At 38.1% G+C, this 3,530-nt stretch overlaps 2 protein-coding genes across 2 annotated transcripts in view; one reads left to right on the forward strand and one right to left on the reverse strand.

The window, feature by feature from the left end:
- The window catches only part of Wdr76 (WD repeat domain 76), a 54,024-nt gene that overhangs the window by 45,388 nt on the left and 5,106 nt on the right, over positions 1–3,530 (reverse strand). Inside the window, exons 3-5 of the mRNA XM_004623496.2 lie at positions 2,402–2,494; positions 2,221–2,276; positions 760–886 (exon numbers count right to left, since the gene is read on the reverse strand). Of these exons, the coding sequence (XP_004623553.2) occupies positions 760–886; positions 2,221–2,276; positions 2,402–2,494 (276 nt within the window). The remainder of the gene's footprint in view (positions 1–759; positions 887–2,220; positions 2,277–2,401; positions 2,495–3,530) is intronic.
- LOC105741542 (signal-transducing adaptor protein 1-like) overlaps positions 2,768–3,530 on the forward strand; it is a 2,046-nt gene continuing 1,283 nt past the window's right edge. The window contains exon 1 of the mRNA XM_012513668.2: positions 2,768–2,776. Coding sequence (XP_012369122.1) covers positions 2,768–2,776 — 9 coding nt within the window. The remainder of the gene's footprint in view (positions 2,777–3,530) is intronic.

Genomic DNA, 3,530 nt, shown 5'->3' on the forward strand with positions numbered 1-3,530 from the left:
ACTGTGTTAACTGAAATAAATCTGATACAGAAAGACAAACATTGGGCCAGGAAGATAATTCAGTGGCATAAATACCTGCCCAGCAAGCACAAGGTCCCAAGTTCAATCCCCCGTACCAAAAAAAAAAAAAAAAAAGGACAAATATTGCATCTTCCCATTTCTATGTGGAATCTAGAGCTGACTTCAAAGAAGGAGCCTGAAAACAGTGTGGAAAGAGAAGGGAAGGACATAGCATCGGTAATGGGTACAGGGCATACAGCTGGATTTGCAGAGTAACTTCTTATGCTCTATAGCACAGTAAGACAACAATGACAACTAATTACATATTTCAAAACAGCTGACAGAAGATTTTAATGTTTCCAACACAAAGAAATATGCCTGAGGTGATAGATGAATCAATTACCCTAAATCTGATTGTGACATATTGTATACGTGTATTGAAATGTCACACTTGGGGGCAGGGAGATGGCTCAGTAGAATAAGTGCTTCCCTGGCAAGTGTAAGGTCCTGGGTTCAATCCTTGGTTCCGCAAAAAAAAAAAAAAAAAAGAAAAGAAAAAGAAATGTCATACTGCACCCCCTAAACATGGAAAATAACTATGTCAACTTAAAAGTATGTACGTTAATTAAAATGCCATACATATTCATACATACATACATGTATGAATATACACCTATGTAAGTATGCTGTCATTGTGTACCAAGGTTCTCTAAACTACAAGCTGCAAACATTTTTTTGGTACTTTGCACTTTTTCTTACATTTTCATCTTCTATTAATACTGGCTGTGTTGGATTTGATGGTAATGAGACTCCTGACGGATTGACTTTTAGCAACCGCATTGACCGTCTACATCCAATCTCATTTTCTTTCTTATTAGGCTTTTTTCTAAAGGAATAGACAAAAAATCATGTTATGCTATACTGATAAAATAATGAAATGAATTTAGCAATATTAAGGAGACAACTTCTAGAAATAGGGCCACACATATAGTCACACATTAAGGCATATACATTGATTACTTTGATACATATATATGACCACATTCACTACAATGAAAAAATCTAAAAAAAGCAACCCTAAATCCTGAATGTTCAGCATGATTAGATGAGATATAAAACAAATTACACCATTATTATTTAACAGAATGTTATGCCGCTATAAAAAGGATAGAAATACAGTCAGACATGGTGGTGCATGCCTATAATGCCAGCACTCAGGAGGGTGAGGCAGGAGTATCACAGGGAGTTCAAGGCCAGTCTGGGTTGCATAATGAGTTCAAGCCCAGGCAGAATTATAGAGTGAGGGCCAGCAAGATAGTTCAGCAGACTAAGCACCTGCTTAGGCAAGCGCAGGGACCAGGTTCAATTATCCACACCACATGCAGTGCAGGCCCCACCCCAGGTGCACTCAACTGGCCACTGAGACTAGGTGTGGTGGCATAGACCCATAAACCCAGCTCAGGGGAGACTGAAAACAGGAGGAACACTATGAGTGCAAGCTGCATAGTAAGACCCTGTATCAAATATATAAATTTTATTTGGTTTTTTGTTTTTGTCAGAACTGGGGATTGAACTCAGATCCCTGCATTTGCCAGTCAAGCATTTATCCTACTGAGCCATCTCCCCGGCCCCAAATATATAAATTTTAAAAAAAGAATTACAGAGTGAGGCCCTATCTCAAAACACCAAAAAAAAAAGAAATATAGACAGAGAACGTAGCTCAGTGGTAAAGCACTTGTCTAACATATGTGAGGCCCTGGCTTTGATTTTCAACACAACAAAAGGAAAGGAGAGAGAGTGAGGGAGGGCAAGGGAAAGAAAGAGACACCAACCCTTTATCAATGAGCTACAACCCCACATCTTTTTTTATTTTGTGACCAACTAAATTGCCCAAGCTGGCCTCAAACTTGTAATCCTGCCTCAACTTCCTATATAACTAAAATTATTGGCATGTGCTACCATGCCCATTTGCTCCATATTCTTTGGTGAAAATGAGAATTAGAAAGTTATTAAAGGATAGTGATCCCTCTAATAGACTGTAAGAATTAAGATTACAGAGTTCATGATCCAATACTAAGGTTTACCACACCAAATCAATTTTAAAAATTATAAGATACATGAGTCAAATAAACCTCCTTTAAAATAAATAAATACGTAAGTAAAATCATAAAACAATTCAGCAAAATAACAGAGTGCAACCATTGTAAACCAAACATTTACCTTTTGGTTTTAGGAGGCTGTCTCTTCTTGATCATGTCACGGAGCCTTGCAGCCGACTAAAAAATATACAGAACATATATTATGTGTATGCTACCTTACAAGTACAGAACTGACATTGTAAAATATTTTATTAACCTAAAAAGAACAGTATCTTGATTTTAATGAGAAACTTCACACAAACCTCAGACAAGTGAAGTGAAGCAAAAAATTTTGCATTTTCTGATATGTTCTTCAGTCTCTTCCTTTCATATGGTGACAATCCTGAAAAATCATCCTACAAAATTACATCAAAACGATTCCATTACTTTATATAATCCACAGCAAACACACATCACAAAACTAGGTGTTTCATCTATTACTTCAAATTACACCCCTTTTATTCATTTCATGTGATTTTTTTTTTTTTTTTTTTTTTTTTGTGGAACTGGGGATTGAACTCAGGCCCTGGCAAGCGCTAATTCCACTGAGCTATCTCCCCGGCCCTCAAAATCATGTGATCTTCTTAGATACAAACCATCTTTGCCCAGACTGCACTGGGGGTTAGCACATGATGTTTGTATGGCTCCCCAATTATAGGAAGTGATCCGTTATCAGGAGTAACATAGGGGAACCTTACAGCAAATTATTTCCTAATGATCATTGATTACACTATTACTCAAGTTTAATTTTTTTTTTAAATGTAATTAGTACAGGGTCTACTGGGTCTCACTACACAGATCAGACTTATAGTGATCCTTCCTGTTTTTCAGCCTCCCTAGCGCTGGGATCATGACCGCTGTCTCAGCATGCCCTGGGGATGGGGCCCACACGGCAGGCTGGGGAGAGAACCCCGGCCCATGCATCTGCCTAAGCAGGCACTGAGCTAACTGGCAGGCCCCTAAAAGTTCAGTTTTTATTAAACAAAAATATTTCTACCAGTGCAATGGTGCATGCCTGTAATCCAAGCCCTCTGGGAGACTGAAGTAGGAAGATCACAACTTCAAGCTCAGCCTGAGCGACTCAGTGAAAACCTGTCTCAAAATAAAAACTAGGAAACAGCAGAGTATGCAGCTTAAGTGTAAAGCCCTTTGGTTCAATCCAGAGTACTGAAACTATTAACACAGTTAAAAATTTGTCACTACTTTTCAGTAACATAACATTAAATTAATCAGAAATATCTTCAGATATGAGGAAATAGTATACCAGGGTTTGAACGTGTTCCCCAAACTTTGAATGTTAAAACTTTAATACAGGTCAGTGGCACAGTGCCTGCCTGGCAGTGTGAGGTCCTGAGTTCCATTCCCAGTGCCAAAAAAAAAAAAAAGACAAAG

The sequence above is a fragment of the Octodon degus genome, unplaced genomic scaffold, assembly GCF_000260255.1.
Source record: "Octodon degus isolate 3935 unplaced genomic scaffold, OctDeg1.0 scaffold00002, whole genome shotgun sequence".
NCBI lineage: Eukaryota > Metazoa > Chordata > Mammalia > Rodentia > Octodontidae > Octodon > Octodon degus.